This window comes from Gadus macrocephalus, chromosome 16 (genome assembly GCF_031168955.1).
Source record: "Gadus macrocephalus chromosome 16, ASM3116895v1".
NCBI classification, from domain to species: Eukaryota; Metazoa; Chordata; class Actinopteri; order Gadiformes; family Gadidae; genus Gadus; species Gadus macrocephalus.
Genome location: NC_082397.1, coordinates 16,297,410 through 16,316,539, shown reverse-complemented (window position 1 = coordinate 16,316,539; position 19,130 = coordinate 16,297,410). Strand labels below are relative to the sequence as shown.

The 19,130-nt window shown below is 41.1% G+C and overlaps 1 protein-coding gene across 2 annotated transcripts; it reads right to left on the bottom strand.

The window, feature by feature from the left end:
- Position 1: 1 nt before the first annotated feature.
- Positions 2–19,038, bottom strand: scn2b (sodium channel, voltage-gated, type II, beta). Of its 2 annotated transcripts, XM_060075778.1 has the most exons (6): positions 18,647–19,038; positions 10,140–10,283; positions 3,605–3,771; positions 2,862–3,078; positions 1,824–2,016; positions 2–1,089 (listed from the first exon to the last, which is right to left on the bottom strand). In XM_060075778.1, exons 3-6 carry the CDS (start codon positions 3,758–3,760, stop codon positions 1,059–1,061), a joined length of 597 nt encoding a protein of 198 aa, XP_059931761.1. In that variant the 5' UTR covers positions 3,761–3,771; positions 10,140–10,283; positions 18,647–19,038; the 3' UTR covers positions 2–1,058. The 2 variants fall into 2 exon arrangements, with proteins under 2 accessions (XP_059931761.1, XP_059931760.1); XM_060075777.1 differs by lacking the exons at positions 10,140–10,283; positions 18,647–19,038 and adding an exon at positions 6,093–6,360.
- Between the last annotated feature and the right edge of the window lie 92 nt (positions 19,039–19,130).

Sequence of the window (19,130 nt, the reverse complement as noted above, 5' to 3'; positions counted from 1 at the left end):
ATTTCCATTGTACCTTTCTTTATTTAGGAATATGAATAGAATCGCATAAGTGCATGAAAGATTTTCCCCAGAATGAATTTGATGAAGAAAGTGAGATAAACGCGCAACGCCTAACATTCATAGAAAGACTAATTCAAACACGTAGCCTCACAATTAGTAGCCTGTGCAAGAGCTTCTCAGCCAAGGAAGTAGTTACTAACCTAAAACTCAACAAGAATATTCACCGGAGGTATTTGCTACTAAATCAAACATGTTTGTTTATGTGAAGTGATTTTTGAATCAAGCTTTGTAAAGACCATAGTGGTGATTGTTATCAAATAGGAAAGCATCATTTCACCATACACATGATTTTCAGTGGAATACCCAAAAAAATACATCAACATATTTTTCAGTAGCCAACTTAAGAACAAACTTAATTGGCTGCAAAGTTCAAATTTTCTGTATCATCCTAACCATGATGAGAAGGTACCTGTTACGATCGGCCCACACACTGCTGATAATAACAAGCCACTTTCAATGAAACCGTCATTAATCACTGTCCGAAATGAAGCAAACTTAATGGAGCCCCAATCGATCACAAAGTTACAATGTCGTGCACATTTTCCACATCCCATGTGCAAAACCTACTGACTACAGGCTAAAGGTATTGCTGCTCAATAATATTAGCCTGTAATGGTTATGCTATTTTGACATTTTATTTGACTATATATGGCGATATATCGCCTTTGCTATGTGTGCTGTCATATGAGATGCTTCATTACAAGCATGCTTAGTGGTGTATGTGAATGCAAATATTAAGTGGTATAATCTTCCTGGCACATGTATGATATAGTAGAAGATTTAGGGCTCACAACGATGGAAAAGAGATGAATCATTACGCACACACACAAACCACCACACACACGCACGCACGCGCACACACATGCACGCACTCACGCACAAACACACACACACACACACACATCCACAAACACACACACACACACACACACACACACACACACACACACACACACATAGAAGGAGATTGTCACTAGGCAACGACCAAGCCAGGGATACTATGCATCTTCAGGTAAGGAGTATCCTTGTCTGAAAAAGAGAGACAAAGATAATGATTAACTGTTAATTTACTGCTATATCGTGTGCAGATGTAGTCATACAATTGTGCAGAGCACAATACTCACACTGTACGTTAAAAAACTCAACCTAACATTTGGGCATCATTTGAAAAAATTCAAATTTAGCATCTTGAATTAAACGCAATCATTCAATTATTTTTATAATAATAATAAATAAAAACATTTATTTATTTATTCCATTACTAGAAGGTGTAGGAAAACCGTCGATCACATAAATCAGAAACCTGTTTAATGTTTGTAAATGTAAGTATTGAACATAGAAGTCACAATAACAAAGACAAAGTAACCACCAAACATTGAATTGATAGATCCACACAGAAAAGAGTTTTACAATATTACTGCTCTCATAGCGATAGTCCAACCAAGACCAGTGCCTTGTTGTACTACAATCTTTGCAAAACAATATTTTCTTTGTCATTATTGAGTGGTGTTTTCTCACCAATTTAACAATTAGGGTTTTCAAGATATGCATTGTGACTGGATATATAACTGCTTGTCCAAAAAACATGGTTTAATTATATATGGTGCGATAATTAACTTAAAACACTAAAGATAAAATGCATGTACTGTAACAATCGTCAAACTCCTTTGACGAGCAGAATAAACATTAAATAATTATTTATTCCTGAATTGTATCTTGGTAAAACTATCAAGGTCTATAATTGCTATGACTTAATAACTTACTTGGTCCCCTCCTCTGTTACGACCTCGGCCTCCAGCTTCTCCTCCTCCTCCATCTTCTCCTCTGATATCAGCTCCTGTTTCTTGTGGTGTCGGAGGCACTTCACCACCACCATGGAGAGGATCAGCAGCGCCAACGCCCCGCCCACCGACGCCCCGATGGCTACAGCGTTGGTGGTGTCTTCGGGAGTGGAAACTAGAGAGTGCGGTGTAGGGGGGGGGGAATGGGTGGAGACGAGGAGGTTGAGTGTGTATTGTTCTCTGCTGTATCATATATTATTAAACAGCTGGCTCGCCATTAAGCCTGAACTTAAAAATCCATAATATAAATAGTTAAATATGACATTAACACATTATTCTGTAATATATTTGATCAAATAGGGACCTTGATACTTATTCCTTATACTTATTCCAAAACTGTAGCTTCACTTTTCAATAGCCAGACAGAAAAGTCAATGAGCAACAATTTGGTAAAAACTGAAGGCGTTAGCTGGGATTATGCAGTAACCAATTTTAAGGTTAATACAACACATCAAGAGAACGTTAATGGTTCAAGATGTCTGTATATTCCCAAATGCTTTTTGGAAATATATAACCCTCCTAAACTCAAGAGAAAAACACCCTCAAATATGCATGTTTTGTAAAACTTTTGCAGATTTGTGTATGTTTCGTCATGTGTTTTATGTTTTTCATTGTTGAACTGTAATGTTCTTATGTTTATCTAGTTCCGTAGTGAAGCCAAAGGCAATTTTCCACCTTGTGTGGACAATAGAGTTGCAATGTATTGTATTGCAGAAGATAGAATTGTACTGATCTGTACTGTAGGGCGTTGCAATTTATCAAATTTTGATCGCGATTTCGATTTTTGAGTCAAACAATCTCCAAACTAATATAATCGAGTTGAAACGATTTATGAAAATTTCAAAGTTCTCAGTTACAAAGTGTGTATTTTGGAGAGAAATGCTGAATAAAGGCATCATCTGTACTGTATTCTTTCCGTAATAGGTCGAGAGAACGAGAAAAGAGAGGAAGAGAGCGTACGTTCCAACACCACGAGGAGCGTGATGTTATTGCGTCCCGCGTTCCGGTCAGGGTGGTTGATGATGTTGCAGTGGTAGTAACCCTCGTCCTTCACCTCCACCTCCGACAGCGTGATGGACATGTCGTTCTTCTCCAGGTTTCCCACAAACTTCACGCGGTCCCCGAAGTGATCCAGTCGGAGGGGAACCATACCTTTCTTTTTGTCGAACTTCATTAACTTGGGGGCGAGGGGGGGTCAGAGAGACAGAAAACAGGTGAAGGAAAGAGCTTTCCACACAGGACATACAAGAGTGTAATGCAGTGGTTCCCAACCTTGGGGTCAGGACCCGTATTATCCCTATGGGATAGCAAGAGAAAGCTGACATAAGCTGTGATGTGATGACTACAAATATTTTCAAAGGTCTCATCGGCGTCCTGTGTATAAAAACGGACAATAATTCATAGCCATGAGCAAACTACTCAATGTTTAGCAGACTCATTCACCGGGACATTGATATTACCGGCAGATGGTGATTGGCTAAAAGCTATTTGTGTGGAAGCAGACGCACAAGGTTAAGTTGGGGTCGGAAACTTTTTCAGAGCTAGAAATGGATTCACTGGCCAGAAAAGGTTGGGAGCAACTTTACCGTCAATGCTGTAATACAGTATATTGTGTATTGTTATAATAAACATCACAGATGCCTGCTGGATTAACTGTTGATTCCAGATCGATCATGATCATGAACATTAGGCCTGTGTCTTACCATTTTTTCAGTATCATTCTTTGTTTCCTGAAAGGTCCAGTTCATGACGAATACGGAAGGGTCCATCTTGTAACAGGACTGGAATATGCAGGAGATTTTGACCTCCGTTCCGTTCAAGGCAGTGACGTTTTTGGGAGACGCCATTATGACATCCATGCCGGAGCAACCTGTGAGAAAACAGAGACGGCCCATTCTCATGAACCATCATTTCATATTCCAAATTATAAATAAATAAACACACACGCAAATAAACACGCACACAAATAGCACACACACGCACACACATACACACGCACACACACACACACACACACACATGCACGCACACACACAAACACACACACATGCACGCTTATAAATGTAAACATTTAGAAATCTGTCAATAAATATTGAAAGATAAAGTTATTGTACAACATTGTACAATGTGTTTTAACATTTGAAGTGTGTCAGCCTTTGCAAACAAGAAATAGAAGGGGGATGATAAATATAGAAGGCTAAATTGGCTCGATATTGAATATATCCAGTGTATATATATATATTCAATATGTATTCAATGTAGTCAAAATATATATGGGATATATTGAATATATATTGAATATATCCAATATCCTTCCCAGGCCACCACAGGCCGGTGAGCTGTCACTCACCTAAATTCTCGTGATAATTGGAGAAAGGTCACCTGAAGTTCAAAGCCGAAGACTTCATAATGAAGAAAATGTTGTCTTTTCAGTAACACTCAACACTCCTTCAACACGTTTCTCAGACTTTGCAAACAAGAAATAGGAGAGGGGTGATGAATATGGCAGGCTAAATTGGCTGGATATGGAATACATCCAGTAGGCTATATATCTATTCAATATATCGAAAATATATATTGGATATATTCAATATATATTCAATATATATCGAATATATCCAATATCCTTCACTCTCTCGAAGGCGAGGCTGTGCTCACTGAGTCTGTACATAGTAAAGGATTTCCTTCGTTTTGGATCAGTCACAGTTAAATGTGCTTTCTAGGGTAGGCTACCAAGAGGTTGTCAAAATTGAGCAAATAACATAATGCATAAATGTATTACTTCTAACTATACCGCGGTGAAGTTAGTTTTAGGTTGGATATTCGACGGATATTCAGTCCAGTTCCAGCCGCGACTCCACGGAGATTTGCCCGGCAATAGCTGCAGGAGAACGGTTAGCACACCTCGCAGAGCCTCGCGGTTAATCGCTGGAAACTGATTTAGGGACCGTCAATAAATTACTTCACGTAAATATATCAATACAAAATACTTGCAGTATTTTCAATAGCTTCCATGCCATGTGACCCAGTGACTCCAAACCAGTATCCAATTGTAGAACTAAACCCTAAGAATAAGACACACCACTTGTTATAGTATTTTATTGCTTCCTCTATTTTATATGAATATTAATATGCAGGAATGATCATATTTCTTTCAATAGCTTCCATGCCATGTGACCCAGTGACTCCAAACCTGTATCCAATTGTAGAACTAAACCCGAATAGGACACACCACTTTTTATGGTACTTTAGTGCTTTCTCTATTTTATATGAATATTAATATGCAGGAATGATCATATTTCTATAACACACCACTTGTTATAGTATTTTATTGCTTCCTCTACTGGATTGGAGTCACTTGGTCACATGGCATGGAAGCTATTGAAAGAAATATGATCATTCCTGCATATTAATATTCATATAAAATAGAGAAAGCACTAAAATACCATAGAAAGTGGTGTGTCCTATTCTTAGGGTTTAGTTCTACAATTGGATACAGGTTTGGAGTCACTGGGTCACATGGCATGGAAGCTATTGAAAGAAATATGATCATTCCGGCATATTAATATTCATATAAAATAGAGGAAGCAATAACATACTATAACAAGTGGTGTGTCTTATTCTTAGGGTTTAGTTCTACAATTGGATACTGGTTTGGAGTCACTGGGTCACATGGCATGGAAGCTATTGAAAGAAATATGATCATTCCTGCATATTAATATTCCGTGAAGTCGCGGCTGGAACTGGACTGAATATCCGTCGAATGTAGCGTACATGGGTCGTCGGAGGTTCTATTGCGATGTGTTCGTCTTAAAACTTACAACCTAAAATATGCCATCGCTTTCTGTGATAAATTCCTCAACTTGTGATGTTGCAATATAATATAAACAGTAATTTTGACTCATATTGTCAGAAGGAAGAGCGCCTCGAACTAAATGAAAGTATGGGGCGTTGACAATAAAACTAAAGACCTGACGCCTTTCTATTGATCATATTGTGTATCCGTGCTGAGGCGTTCTAGACGCGTTTTATTGATCATATTGTATATCTGTGCCGAGGTCTTCTAGAAGCGTTCTATTGATCATATCTTGTATCCGTGCCGCGGCGCTCTAGAAGCGTTCTATTGATCATATCGTGCATCCGTGCCGAGGCGTTCTGGAAGCGGCGGTGCTCGTGCTGTCTGTTGCTTACCAGTGAGCGCGAGCAGCAAAGTCAAACACATCAGCTGAACGCCAATGTTTTTATCCTGCGGGAGCGTCCATGTGGGCAACATTGTTATATCCGTACAAAATATAGAGTCGTTTAGAATAATATAAACCACCCAATCGATGTTGGCTATCGATATCGATATATGTAGGCCTATGTAAAAGAAAAAGGCTAAACTCTTAAGTATAGAGAGGCTGTGGATGTAGTTGCAGTGGCTGTAGCCATATGAGGGTTGATCTCACGGTTGTGAGTTTTAGGGAGGAGACAAAAGGATGGATCTGTCCCTGCTTCCCCTCAGAGTTTACATCGACATCCTGTATTGCTGTAGCCTAATGATAACACAATCAATAATTGATTAATACAACTTCTAGCCTATTTGCTTCAAGATAATGTACTTTCCAAAGTCTTAAAACCTGTAGGATCCAGATGCTGTTCTGCTACAAAAAAAAGGCAGTCGTGGAGCAGAAGCAATATATTAAACCAATCCCTCCTAACCACTTTCTTCTTTCCACTCCTTTTCTCTGGAGAGAGGCATGGGGAGAGGATGCTCAGGTGGGTGTAAGCAGAGAGACGCAAAGGCAGCCATGTTGACATCCCTGACTACAGTTAATGACAACAACTCTCCATCTTTCACTGTTTTATTCCTGCTGTATTGTTGCTGGGCAGGCCATGGCAACAAGAGAATGCTCAGGATGCAGATAGAGAGATAGAGAGATTAAGTAAAAGAGAAAGGAAGAATCTGGGTGAATTAGGCCATTAGCTTTAAAGAAAAAGGGAAAATATTTTATTTGCACGGCTATAACGTCCCACAGAGCAAGAGAAAGGGGTGTATTTTTAGAATGGACCAGCTTAAACACAATTGATGTTTATGTTGCATGCATCATAAGAACAAAGGTCCACTGGAGGCTGCAGAGGAGAGGGTGGGGAGCTGCCTCAGTTGCTTTGGTTTTTGTCTGTGGTTACCATGGCAACATTGCCATGTACAGAGGGCAAGAGAGAGCGCAGAGCACCATTTATAGTACGATAGAGATCCTATTATAACCCATTGAGATCCATCATCATGGAATGACTAGTCAGGCTGCCATGTCGAGGAGCAACTGGTAATCATTAAAACTCCCAAGAGTGAGTTGTTTACTTACTTTTACAAATCCTCTAATGAAATGTATGGACACGTACGTGCATCATTGGGCATTTTGTGTTTACCGTTCCCATCACACTGAGGACCCAGTTGAAGATTTTATTTCATGACTATGTTCAACATCATCCTCTCAATGTGTCTTAACTCAGGGGGGGAGGCATGTCAATCCTCCACTGTGAGGAAGAGTGTGGTCCTGGAAACATGGCAGAACAGGGAGGCCTTCAAAGGGACATTTCAGTACAGTCTTTCATTTAACTGTGAAGTATTGCAGTTTTTTTGAGCAGTAAGGTCACCTATTTGTATAGGCCTCCATTAAATGATAAAGATAACATAAACTGTCATTTAGGACTATTGTCATATTCGTTTCATAATCAGTATCTAAAGAGGAATCAGATTACAGAACCTTTCTTCCATAGCAATGTACAAACCAAAGGGAGGATAATGTAATGAAATTGAGCCATGATCTCATCTAGTTGGTATAATCCACAGATAAACAAATAGCCCTTAGCCATAGTCTAGACCTCTGAAGAATAAGTCCCTTGCCACTTGGGTTTTGGATTATCGGTGCCGTTAAAGTAGTCAACTATTATGATGAAGCATTAACGACACCGACAATCCAAAACCCAAGTGGAATCTAGATGGAAAAAATTTGTAGTTCAAAACGTGAGCAGCTTTTAATTCTTCGCCACCTACAGAGTTTTGTGATGCACGATCATTCAAAAACCGCATGTTATTTCCAATAGACATTTGACCGATGGAACCCTCGGAGGCGGTAGCCTACTACTTATTCTTCAGAGGTCTATTATCCGACCAACAGTGATCTCTAACCGTGGCTCACAATCTGATCAAACAAACCAAGGAACAACTAAACATACTCAACACAGCAACTACTGTCATGCTCCAAAACTAATGCTGAAATGTATTGTGTCTGCAGCAGTCTGTGGTAGGCTACATGAAGACGTTTGGCTTTGTATGAGGGGTCGTCTGGGACAGAATTCATACTTGGTCTTACACACACTATTATACTCTCTCACATACACTATTATACTCTCTCACATACACTATTATACTCTCTCACATACACTACTACTCTCTCTCACATACACTACTATACTCTCTTACATACACTACTATACTCTCTTACATACACTACTATACTCTCTTACATACACTACTATACCCTCTCACATACACTACTATTCTCTCTCACATACACTACTATACTCTCTCACATACACGACTATACACTCTCATACTTACATGTAAAAGGAGTTTAATAGTTTGAATGAAACGGAAGTGAGTTTGAATGAAACGGAAGTGAGTTTGAATGAAACGGAAGTGAGTTTGAAATGTTCAGAAGAGTCCGCAGAAAAAGAATATCAATATTATTTTAGTGTAATTACATTGTGTATATGCACAAGCCATCTTATACAAAGCAGCCGAAAAATAGAAAACCGAAACGCTACTATGTTTTTTTTTTAGAAAACTGCGATTCAGGGTTTGAATTCTGCTATTGTCGTCTGATTCATTGAATCCGCTGTGTTTGCCAGGGTGACATAGAGCCCTCCCACATGTCTGTAAGACCAATACTTCCTTGTTTACAATCCTTACAAGCCAATGAGGCGATCACTATCAAAACGGTGCGTGTATACTTTGATTGACAGCTACACCAGCAGACAGCAAGGGTCGGGGACGGGCCTTAGATATCCCAATAGCCAATGAAAATACCTTTCTGACGATATCCAGCATGTCCAACAACGTCTCACGTGTGGTTGAGAAAACAAATGCGCAAGGGGTGTGCGTAAACTAGCAGGCTCTTCCCCAGAGTCGGAAAACCCTGAGACCCTGGCAAACACAGCGGATTCAATGAATCAGACAGTTTTCTAAAAAAAAAACATAGTAGCGTTTCGGTTTTCTATTTTTCGGCTGCTTTGTATAAGATGGCTTGCATATACACAATGTAATTACACTAAAATAATATTGATATTCGATTTCTGCGGACTCTTATGAACATTTCAAACTCATTTCCGTTTCATTCAAACTCACTTCCGTTTCATTCAAACTCACTTCCGTTTCATTCAAACTATTAAACTCCTTTTACATGTAAGTATGAGAGTGTATAGTCGTGTATGTGAGAGAGTTTAGCAGTGTATGTGAGAGAGAATAGTAGTGTATGTGAGAGGGTATAGTAGTGTATGTAAGAGAGTATAGTAGTGTATGTAAGAGAGTATAGTAGTGTGTGTAAGAGAGTATAGTAGTGTATGCGAGAGAGAGTAGTAGTGTATGTGAGAGAGTATAATAGTGTATGTGAGAGAGTATAATAGTGTATGTGAGAGAGTATAATAGTGTATGTGAGAGAGTATAATAGTGTGTGTAAGACCAAGTATGAATTCTGTCCCAGACGGCCCCTCATAGCTTTGTGCGTTTTGCAGCGACATAACCACGTAGGCCTATTCATATAATACAAGTGGAGCTATTTGTATGTGTCAATTATTTGCAACTGTATTCAATTTTATAATTAGTGATCATGATGCCTTACTGTTTTTTTGTGCTCCACCTAAATTGTATGCAGCACATTATCTTATTCATGGTTTAGCCGATATCTGTCTTCATTGTGATTCTAAATTATTTAACGTTAACACTGCAGTTGGAGTATACATCCTCTAGAGGGAGACACCACGCCAATACATGAGAATGGCGTCACAATACCGCCTCAGCTTCTTGTGAAAATCATAAAATCCAAATAAATCTAGGCAAATGCAAACTTTTTTTATTTATATTTTCTAAGAATATCTTCGGTGTGGATAATATAATACTCAATTTGAAGTCCTTCGAGGATAAGGTATGGTGTGGGAGATTTCTGTCATCTAGTAAAGTCTTTCACTAGTCCTTACCGAGATTCCTGCTTGGTCCGAGCCGGGATGTAGTTAGCTACGGGTTAGCTAGGGAGGCTCCTCCATGATGTTACCTTCTCCTCTGGTCATACAGGATGCTTTCCTGTGATTTCCTAGCAATGTGGCGATCATCATCGTGCCAGTCTGAAATAAATAAACATAGGATGGGGGTTAACTTGGCCATCTATGAAATCTTTTAAAATGTAAAATCAGCAGCTAAGAATCAATAGCATGAATCACATTCTTTCAGGACAGTTTTATAGCCAACAATTTCTGTTCAGAAAACTTGTGTACACTCTCCAATGACACACTGTGGCATCCCGCCACGTAAACCTCGGCCTGGACGGGCCCGAGGGACCGTGAGGGACGGGATATACCACCCCCACCCACCAGCCGGCGACGGAGAGCATCCCTTTCGCCTCCCCAATCAGGGTGATTGGTGGACACCTGGCCGGTGGCAGGGGAGCCATCTTAAAAGGAGGTCCAGGACAGCACAGCACGGCACGGGAGCAAGGAGGAAGTGTTCGTGTCCGGGAGAGGCTAGAGGCTAGAGGCTAGAGGCTAGAGGCTAGAGGCTAGAGGCTAGAGGCTAGAGGCTAGAGGCTAGAGGCTAGAGGCCCACGGAGGCCCTAGAGACCGCGTCTCCTTCATTGTATTTAAGTTGTACTCAATAAATGCCTTTAACGGCGTATCCGCACGCAAAAAGTGTCGTTCATCCGTGGAACCTGGCCCAACCGAGCACTGGGTTACCACAACACACACATACACACACACACGCACACACATGCACACACACACACACACACTTACACAAACACACATACACACGCGCACATATACATACACATGCGCTCGCACAGACACACACACACACTTACACAAACACACACACACATACACACGCGCACACACACGTACATGCGTGCGCAGACACACACACATACACACACGCACACACAAATACACATGCGCCCGCACACACACACACACACCATGGTCGGCTGAAAGGTAATACATACATGTAGGCAGAAGAGGAGGCGATGGCCCGGAGTTGGAAAGGGGTATAAGAATAAGTAAAAAAAGAGAGTGGATGTTACGGTTACAGAGAGCTGTGGTACCTGTACTCTGCCTTCTTCTCCAAGACATTGTGAGAGTAGAGAAAAATGGAGCATGATGAGAGAAATGAAAGAGGGAGAGAGGATAGAGAGAAAATGTGATGGGACAGGAAGGAGAAGATGTATGTCTGGGGGTAAGGAAAAGGGAGGAAGGGGCCGGGGTGAGAGAGAGAGGGAGAGAGAAAGAGAGAGAGAGAGAGAGAGAGAGGGGCGAAGGTTTACCCAACTGAAACCTAGTGTCTTAGCAAGTCTTTTCACTTTTCGCTTATATCTTTGTGTATCTTTTGTACATTAATCTTTCATAACTAACTCATTTATACAATATAAGGCAGAATAACTCATCCATAAGAGTACCGTTCTAGACACCGAAGGCGGTGAAGGGAAGTAATAAGCGGTAAGAGCGGTGAGTCAGCAATCGTGCCCGCGAGGGTCTATATAATGTCCACTTATCCGTGTCTGTGGCCGAGGGAGTGTGTCTGTGTGAGGCAGCGGGAGCAGTGTGTAGGAGGGGCTTTGACACGGCACCGCTCGCATACTAAGTGCACCGCTGACACAGCATCTGTACTCCTGAACGATGCAATCGCACAAAAAGAGAGGGGATAGGAGGGAGAGAGAGGGGATAGGAGGGAAAGAGAAAGGGAGAGAGAGAGAGAGAGAGAGGCAGAAAGGGGGGGAGGGCGAGAGAGAGAGGAAGAGAGAGACAAGGAGAGAGAGAGAGAGAGAGAGAGAGAGAGAGAGAGAGAGAGAGAGAGAGAGGGAGAGAGGGGGATAGAGAGAGGGAGAGAAAGAGAGAGGGAGAGGGGGTGAGAGAGAGCGAGGGGGGGAGAGAGAGAGAGGGGAGGGGGTGAGAGGGTAGGTGTGGTACTGCAGCAGAAGACACCTGACCAGAAGGGGGTGGAGCCTAGAAGGATGGGCCAGTAAACGACAGCTGCATGGGAATGTGTGTGAGTGTGTGTGCACGTAAATTATACATATCAATGCGGGATGGCAGGGCAGTCAGTGTGTTCGAGTTAAATTCCTTCAGTAGATGCCAATGGATTCTTTTTTTGTCGTGTGGGTGTGTGTGTGTGTGTGTGTGTGTGTGTGTGTGTGCGTGTACTTCTGTGTTTCCGTGGGTGTGTGTTTGTGTGTGTGTGTGTGTGTTTGAATGAGTGTTGGCCGGATGGAGGAGGGGGGAAAAAAAGAGAGGGATGGTTCTACACTGGCACAGCAGCAATAGGAACAGAGCCGTGGACACGCGGCTGCAGAGGGGAGAATGGTGCAGTCCTGTCACATGCAGACCCCCCCCCCCCCCCCCCCCCCCACACACACACACACACTTGCCCATACCCACACACGTATGTACATATTTTGCAATGTTATTCCAAAATTGTAATGTTTCAAGATAATTCTGTAAACATTAGTTTACAAACCAACACAATGTTAGGTTTCATCAAGTATAGCAATTCCCTTGAGTTTCCTTTCCACCGCACTTCAAAACAAAAACAGTAGGCAATTAAAATATTTCAGTGAAGGGGTTTCTCAAGGCTCCATAACAAGGCTCCTTATGGGTTTTGATTGATTTGAATCCACATGGTTAAACCAACCCCATTGATTTGGAAAACACGCATGAGCATGCATCTCGACAGACACATGCTGGGGGACTCAGAATACTGGCAGAACTCATCTCTGTCAGCATCCCTGGTGCTTTGTTGCTTCAGTAAACCTTGCAATAAATTTGAAATGCAATTCATAATAACAAAGATTTTGTATTAGGTAACCTTCTTATAGAAAGATTGTGTTGTACAGTACTGTGTTTGAAAAAGGCTGCAGTAGATTACACATAGACAATACTAGAAGGCACACGTAACTAACCTTTTACAAAGGAAGTTACAACTTTGTAACACGGGCATAGCTATCCACAAGACTAGGATTTATAGCTTTCTCTTATTCAGTCTCCTAAACCAGGGGTCAGTAACCTTTTCAACATGCAGTGCCAGTTTGACATTTTCTCGTTAATGAGTGTGCCTCATTAACCATTTTCAGAAACTCGTTCAAAAACATATTTGCACTGTGAGAAATGTAAAAAATGAGAATATATGAGAGTGTTGGAACCATCCACATCAATATCTTTAAGACATGTACAGCTTTGCAAAACCATGTGAAGGCAATGCATACAGGCAACTTAAATATTTTCTTCTCTAAAAACTATTAATTGATCCCATTTCAGAACACTGCTTTCTGTAACTAATTTAAACATATTTGCACTGGGAGGAAATGCCCAAAACAGAATAAAGTGTCAAAACAATCGGTAGTAATGATTATGCTGCCGCATTGTGCTGTGAATTCTTTTAATAATAAAATAAAATAAAAAAATACTTTTTTTTTTTGTGTGCCAATGATTATGCTGCCCCATGCCAGTGGTGGCACGCGTGCCTAGGGTTGCCGACCCCTGTCCTAAACAATGACATAAAACTGGCTTAGAAAAGGCTCTCCATTGTATAGCTCCACCCATAAGCCCAACCAAAACAATACATAAACCAATGAATAACAACAATAGAGACAAATCTGCCAAATAATATTGCTGGAGATATTCCACAAGCTTGTCGGTCTGAGGGTGGTTAAGCCTGATGTTATTAGCTTTCCTCGCTTGAAAGACCTTCCTGAGCAAATAAGAGGCAAAGTTTGTGTCCTGGACTTTCAGTACCTCCCTAGGGTTCCTACCCTGGTTGGCAGCTTGATAAGCGCACTAACTACCTGCCTGGATTTCACATTCGTAAGTGGAAATGCTTATGGGTACCTGGTACCGAACTCAGAGATAACCGAGATGCAGCGGTTCCCTCTGTGGCTACTCTCCAGAGCCCTATAGCTGCTATTGCTATCCTGCTGAATGGCACTTCTATAATGGGCCAAGGGATTAAAGGCGCCCTGTTTCCCTTCTTACCCGATACTGTCAGACTGGGGCAAGACATGAAGGACTGCATTACCCTTTCACCATGATGTGTTCTGGCCTAGCTGGCCCCCTCGTGGACCAGAGCGCCCTAACTCGAGCACCCGGTCCCTGAGACCCCTTGGCACTAGAAGCTGCCCCCCCCTCCTCCCCATATTGGTACAGTATGCATTGCCTAAGCCTAAACGTAGGCCCTTTCTCCTCCCGCCGTCATCCTCTAGGATTGACATCTGATCTCTGGTTTTCCCTGATGTTTGCCGGGCTTAGGAAATGCCTGCTACGGTCCAGTGAAGGGCTGGGAGCTGTGCTATGCACGGGGGTCCCTTGAAACTTGTCCTTCCTAGAAACTTGACTCCTAGTTTTAACCTGTCTTGTGATGGGGTGAGAAAATGTCAGGTCATCCCATGTACTCTCTTGGCGGCTGTGCTTGCGCCCGTGATAGCCCCATGCCACAATGATTGCCCAGGAGTTAAAAGCTGCACTAGCCCTAACTTTAATACCATTCATTCCATTTTCATAGTGTCAACGATCATATATTTATTTGGGAGTACATTACATTCAGTCTCTCTCCAGCTGTCTTTCACTCCCACTCTCTGTATTAACCTAGCATAGGATCAGCCAGATGATCAGCCCCATTTAGCAACATGATAAATCATACATCCTGATTCATCTCAGATCCAATAGGACAGATACATATATAATGTATAATAATAATAACATATAATAATGTACAAAATCAGCAAAATACACGGTGCTCTGAACACACGATTGAGTTATTATTTTCAGTCAGGGCTTCATGAGAATGTTTTTTTTTTAACACATAGAGCACCCTAAGGTAATAAAGCAGCACTATATTTGCACTCTGTTAATAAACGGTGTCCAGCTTTTAGCCTGCGTTGCACTACTCGTCTTCATTCTTTCCCCATGAAACAGTAAACCCCCTCATCTCCTCTCCCTTGCTCTCCTCCTCCCTTTCACCCTCCTCAGGATCCACCCATCGCTGTAGCTATTGATGGCCAGGGCTTCAGCTCCACAAATCTCTCCTTGGTGGGGGTGGAATCATTGCCACAGGAAACCGGAAGTGATGCCCAAAATAGTCTAACTATGCCAGGGTAATTCCCATGATGGTTGAATGTGATAAATAAACAAGTACTGGTATTTAATAGAATGGTTACAGGTTGTACATGGCCAGGCTTTCTGATCTGATTTGTCTGATTTGTAAAGATGAGGGTTGTTGTAAATTAGGGTTGTTGAGAAATGCATCATGGGAATATAACCTCTGGAAAGCTATTTATAGTTGCACCCTAGGACAGATAACTGTGGGGGGAAATGGAGGCAGGTGTCCCCTCCCCCAGCATGTGTCTGCCTAGATGCATGCTCATGTGTATTTCTCTAAAGACTCATAAAAAGGATGTCCCATCATTCTGTGTCATGAGAAAAAATTGAGCCAGTGATACATTGATAAATTAAGTAATCCATCTACTAACCTCTACCCCCTGTTTTCCTTATACTTTGCAATTGGACCATTGACTATGGTATGATGTAACCCATTTTTAAGAAATAAATATGAATTCCTCTCCTACTGCCAGTTCTGATAATCTCTGTTAAACAATGTCCTGCATGGTCTTCTTGGTCTGTTTGTTTAGAATGCATTTGATGTTGGACAGTCTAATCTAGCCTCTGATCTACTCATTAAAGATGAGATTACGTTGTGCTTTTTCCACTTCTTACATAAATAAATATTGTTAGCCTCATAACATAATTGCCTAAGTCATATTTTATGGTTCATCTTACATTTAATGTAAAAAATGTCAAATTAAAATAGATGACTTAGGCAGACATTGATTATGGAATGTTAAAAGCACTCTGATTGGCTCAGGATACAGCCAATGAGGCACAGTGAATCAGCAGCGTCAGGGGAGTAGAGTTAGGGAGACATCACAAAATGGTATAAGTATGACTAAGGCAATTATATATAGGGAGGAAATTTACCACTAATGGCTTTCAAAACCAACATATATTGTTACGTATGTTCATGTACATAAGTATTCCCTTTTTTGTTTATGCTACGAGGCTAACGATATCACAAAAAAAAAAATTCACCACCATGTAATTTCTAAAGCCTACATGTATTAAATATAGCGAGGATTTTGAAAGGGCTTGGTATTAGCATTTACCATCTGGTGGTAAAATAGGGTCCCTCCAAAGCCTTAGGTTAGCTAGTGCTTAGCAGGGATTGCTCCGGCCATATCACAACAACAGCCGTTCAGATAGGCGTTTAACGTGGATGGTTGCATCAAATAAATAGCTGAGAATACAATAATACTTATTTATAATGGGATCTTTGCATGCAGCCTGTATATAGCCAGAACATGATTGAATGATTTGCTCAAAGTCCAAACATTTTTCTTTAATGAATTGAAATTGTTCCTGAAAGTACTATTCAGGAACTTACAGTTACCCCCCTCAATTACCCCCTCCCAGAGTGCTGGGGCAAAAGCAGACATGAACTGTCCGATAATAGTTTGGGCTCAGAGAAAATTTCAACAATTGCATTATCATATTATTAAAGGGTTGTGCGTCATTTCCAACCCCATGATGTAGCATTGTATAGGACATACTTTAAACACATCCGAGATATGATAACACCATGAAGCTCACATTCACACTGTGGATTTAACTATTTCATAATGCTTTCCTTTGCTGCCACAAAATCGCAATACAACGTAATAGTTGATAATAGTAGGCATACACTGTTTCTGTATTCATCTGTTGTATTGAGAACTTCTAAAGTCGAAAATGCCTCAACTATTCAAATTAAAATCTGTCTGTAAAGAGGTAAGAGTTAGGTTTAGGATTAAGTTGGGTTAGGGTTCGGTTTAGTGTTCGGTTTGCCTTCCCAAATAGACCTCTGTCGGACGGAGGTCCGACAATGTATGCAGCCCAGTGTAACAACAGTCCCCATCCACTTATCCATGACAATATATATTTTCATTTAATTTCAAACCTTTATTTACACTCGCAGGGCATTGAGGTTTCCCTAATTTACAATGACGAAGAGTTTACAGCAACGGACATGCACACAACAGCAATAACAAATAAAAATGAGCAAAACAAATAAAGCATATATAAATAAATACAACTAAAACAGATGCAATTTGTTGAGCTGAGATTAAACACCAAACGTTTAAAAAACAGTAGCAGATGGTAGTACCTCTAACCTAAGGGTTTGTTGCAGAGGGAGCACGGAACCCTAAGAGTGAGCCAATTGTTGGATCTGGTTTGAAAGGAACCACGATTCCAATGTAGTAGGGAGGATATATAGGGAGGAAATTTACCACTACTTGCTTTCAAAACCAACATATATTGTTACTTATATTCATGTACACACGTATTCCTTTTTTGTTTATGCAGCAGAATTAAGAAGAAAACATGTCAGTGAGCTGTCCGTGGTGCCTGGGGTACTCGGTAGGATGTGATTGGTCACAGGGACATGACTGATAAAAGTTTGTGAACCTCTGATTTACTGTACATGTATCTTGATACAAAATCTTGCTTTCGAATATACTTTTCTAACATCCAAATGATGAACAATAGGAATCTTTATGCCATTCATCCAGTATGGTAACCTGAAACAAAGTCAGTAATCAATAATCATTTTACAAGGTCACCATATGTTGTTATACAAACCTATTTTGTTATTATTTTTTCACCACTGCCCTCATTAAGCAACTAAGACCACAACTCTACACCTTGTATATACTGAAAATCATGTATGAAAATTATAGGATCAAAGATAATATGAAATATTATATTAATTTATTGTGTATAAATTCATATTATTAATCATATTTTCTTGCATTTTGATGACACACACACACACACACCTACACACACACACACGTACACGCACACGCACAACACGCACACACACACACACACACACACACACACACACACACACACACACACACACACACACACACACACACACACACACACACACGCCGTGGTGGGCTGAAAGGTCATACATTTATGTAGGCAGAAGAGTAGCGTTACCCTCGAGTTGAAAAGGGGTGAGAGAATATGTAAACGATAAGAAAGATACATAGACACACATACGCAGACCAGCACAAACACACATACACCTTTTGCAACACTCGATTTTGTTTTATCAATACCGGATTGTTACCAAGATCATGCATGTGGTAACATATACTCTTGAGTCTTGGTACAAAGAAATTATACAAATACATCGCACAGTCAGGGCACAAGTCAAACAGAATTCCTCTCGATCACACACAAGCTCCACATAACCACACAAGCTACACACATGACATGACATGCTAGCCACCAAGAGGCGTGTGTGTGTATGTCGGTGTGTGTGTGTGTGTGTGTGTGTGTGTGTGTGTGTGTTCGTCAATGTGCAGCTGAGATGCCCTTAAACTTTGGACGGGACTCACCTTCACACCGTCCTGGCTCCCGGTCAGTGAACGGACAGACGGACACACTAAAGGACCACAAAGAAAGACAGAGCTGGACGGTGGATGAATAAATGACCCAAACAAAAGAAGAAGAGAAGAAGGACATGGTGACGAAGCAAAAGAGTTGTGACAGCAAATTAAAAAGAAAGAGACTGAACAAGCAGGTAGTAGTGAAGTTTGGGAGAGGTCGAGTGAAATGCAAAAATCTAAAAGGAGCAAACATAAAATAATGAAGGAAGAATGCAACATAAATCAAAAAAACGTCAAGGAAAAAATAGAAGCAGAGAAGGAGTCAGGGACACCTTGGTTCTTATCATCCATCCGGGATCTTCCTGATGTGCTCTTCCTCTCCGGTTGGTGCAGAGAGGTGGAATGGGAGAGAGTGAGAAAGTGAGAGGGAGGGAGGGAGGGAGGGAGGGAGGGACAGGGAGAGAGAGAGAGGGGTGGAGTGGAGCGAGACAAG

Coding starts and splice junctions, on each gene's coding strand:
- scn2b (XM_060075777.1), bottom strand. CDS start 6,174: ATGTTGCCCACATGGACGCTCCCGCAGGATAAAAACATTGGCGTTCAG. Junction 3,772..6,092: donor TTTGCTGCTCGCGCTCACTG/GTAAGCAACAGA, acceptor GTTTTCTCACAG/GTTGCTCCGGCATGGATGTC. Junction 3,079..3,604: donor AGAATGATACTGAAAAAATG/GTAAGACACAGG, acceptor CTCGCCCCCAAG/TTAATGAAGTTCGACAAAAA.